Genomic DNA, 2,442 nt, shown 5'->3' on the forward strand with positions numbered 1-2,442 from the left:
AAAGTAAATATTTAGGTTCAGACAAATTAAATGTTTAATACAAATGTGAATTCTTTAAATTACTTTCATCCAAAATCACTGCCTCATAGTAGATAACCAAAAAAAAGGTCATAGGTTCTCCAGCTCTTTTGTCAATCTTAATCGGTATGGAGAATATTTCCCATTTGGAAACTCTTTAAAATGTACCATAGATAACATTAAAAAATAGGAAATTAAACATGTACACAAAGGTGTGATTTTTTACCACAAAATGTTTCATGTATAAAAGTTTAAATTTTCCAGGTAACATTTTTAAAAACAGATCTATGAACTAAAAACTAACCTATACTCTTGATTTCAACCACAACAAAGGGACAATCTAACTTAACAGCACTGAGTCTTTTATAGATTTTTACCTCTAGAAAATAAGACAAAATCGATCCACTGAATAATCAACAAAACTATACTTTTCCAGTATACAAATAACAAGACAAAATAACTATACAACTCCAAACTTTAAAGTTTCTTATGTTAATGCTAGAGTTACTGTATTTTCGGAAAATGCATCTTTTCTAAATTCTGTGTTGATAAGAAAAATCCTTAAAACTAAAAGTACTTAAATGAGGCAATTATCTATTTTGTTGACAATTCTCTTCCATTAATACACAGTAAGAGACACTAAAATATCCACTTGGTAACTTGGAGAGGGTTCCCCTTTTATTTCCTCTGGCTAACTCTTACTTATCTTTTAGGTGTCAGCTGTTATCTAACATCTTCCAGAGGCCTTCCCCAAATCCAGACTATATGTCCTAGTTACATACTACTGATAGCACTTTCTACTTCCACTAACAAAGCATTTAAATACATTGTATTATAACTGTCTAGCAATGACTGGCACAAGTAGATACTCAAATATATGTTGAATGAAGAAGTCAAAAGTAAAATCGTCAGAATAGCCTCAAAATGGTAGAGACGTCAACCCTTCAGAGTAGGCTACAGCTGTAAATAAGAGGTACAGGTAGGGGCAGATGCAGGTGGGCCATGGGTGAGTACAGTCCCTTGCTGAAGGAGAAAGGCTTTGCAAAGGCTTTTCAAAGTAGTATGATAGCCAAACAGGACAGTAAGCTGACTGCTGACACACTGACCCACTGACTATGCTGACACACTGACCCATTCACTTTTACAATGACATACATGATGGTTTAAACATTAGATGAGTCAATTTAAGAAAAAGGGAGTGCATTTTATTTTACTTAAAAGAAAGAGTCATAAACTGTATAAACCTCACCTGTCATGGGATCAAAGAGCTGATTAGCTTCTAAGTCTGTGAAAGTACTACTACAGACAGGACATTTGAAGGAAGCCCGGTTGGTGGAATCTCTCTCATCTGTTTCAATCCTCCTTCTCATGTGATCCAATTTATATTTTACCACATTAACAAGAGTACGATAATTGATAAAGTAGTAGTTATGGCGCGTGGTTTTCCCATCTGCAGCAGTCTCTACCCTCATTCTGCATTTGATGAATTTGTCTCCCTTTAAATTATTCAAAACTGATCGAAGTTGCTTCCGATCAAACTTGAGCAACTCCAGCATATCCTCCTCTTTCACACAGGGGTTCCGGATCAGTATGTCCAAGGCCAAGGCGTGCTCGATGCCGTAAAACCCCCGGATCACATACTTGGCTAATCTCTTCAATGCTGCTGGAACCTCAGTGAGGACATCTGGATCTGCCATTTTTAGCAGCAAACTTCNAAAAAATAAAGCTATTTCTATATCATCTAGACTTAACATCTATAAAGAGATTAAGATCCCCCTCTCCCCTTTTGGGGAGGCATGTTGCTGAATTTAATCTAGAAGTGCCATTAACTAAATCACCCATGGCTGAGACTGCTTAAACAGAAATACTAAGTTTATTTACATTGTCAGAAAGCTTGCTAAATCTAAACATGCATTTATGAATCACAAGACGCTATTTTGCTGATTTGAGGGATTTCATGTCATAATCTTTTTTTGATTATATAAGCTCCTCCAACCCCCAATACTTTAGAAACTAAAACAGCTGGTTTTGCCTCATATTAAGCTTCTGAAACCAGGGACTAATGGGCAAAGGCTATGCTATTCCATTTTTAATGAAATAAAATATCTATACATACTAAGCATCAAACATTTGAAGAGACAGTTCAATCCAGAAACACCAAAAGCAAAATCTGAATGGAAGGTATGGAGACAATCTACAACCTTTAGAGAAAAGCAGAGATGGAGTAGGTAAAAGCTGTAAGCTGAAGTAGGAAGATCACTGACCTACGTATGAATTAACATTGGTAAAACAATCTTTGCTGGGCTCAGAATTTCCTGAGTCCAGTGGCAGAGAGCTGTCCATACACTTTAGTTAAGGACTTTTTATCAGATAAACAGTAAAGTCTAGAAGGCTTCAAATCTAATTCCTGAATATCCCCTAATT

General features: G+C 35.8%; 1 protein-coding gene across 1 annotated transcript in view; it reads right to left on the reverse strand.

The window, feature by feature from the left end:
* Positions 1 to 2,442, reverse strand: part of GTF2E1 (general transcription factor IIE, polypeptide 1, alpha 56kDa) — a gene marked incomplete at its 3' end in the record, with an annotated part of 20,326 nt that overhangs the window by 10,654 nt on the left and 7,230 nt on the right. Inside the window, exon 4 of the mRNA XM_008579858.1 lies at positions 1,268 to 1,732. Within this exon, the coding sequence (XP_008578080.1) occupies positions 1,268 to 1,715 (448 nt within the window). The remainder of the gene's footprint in view (positions 1 to 1,267; positions 1,733 to 2,442) is intronic.

This window comes from Galeopterus variegatus, unplaced genomic scaffold (genome assembly GCF_000696425.1).
Source record: "Galeopterus variegatus unplaced genomic scaffold, G_variegatus-3.0.2 Scaffold1968, whole genome shotgun sequence".
In the NCBI taxonomy this organism is placed as follows: domain Eukaryota; kingdom Metazoa; phylum Chordata; class Mammalia; order Dermoptera; family Cynocephalidae; genus Galeopterus; species Galeopterus variegatus.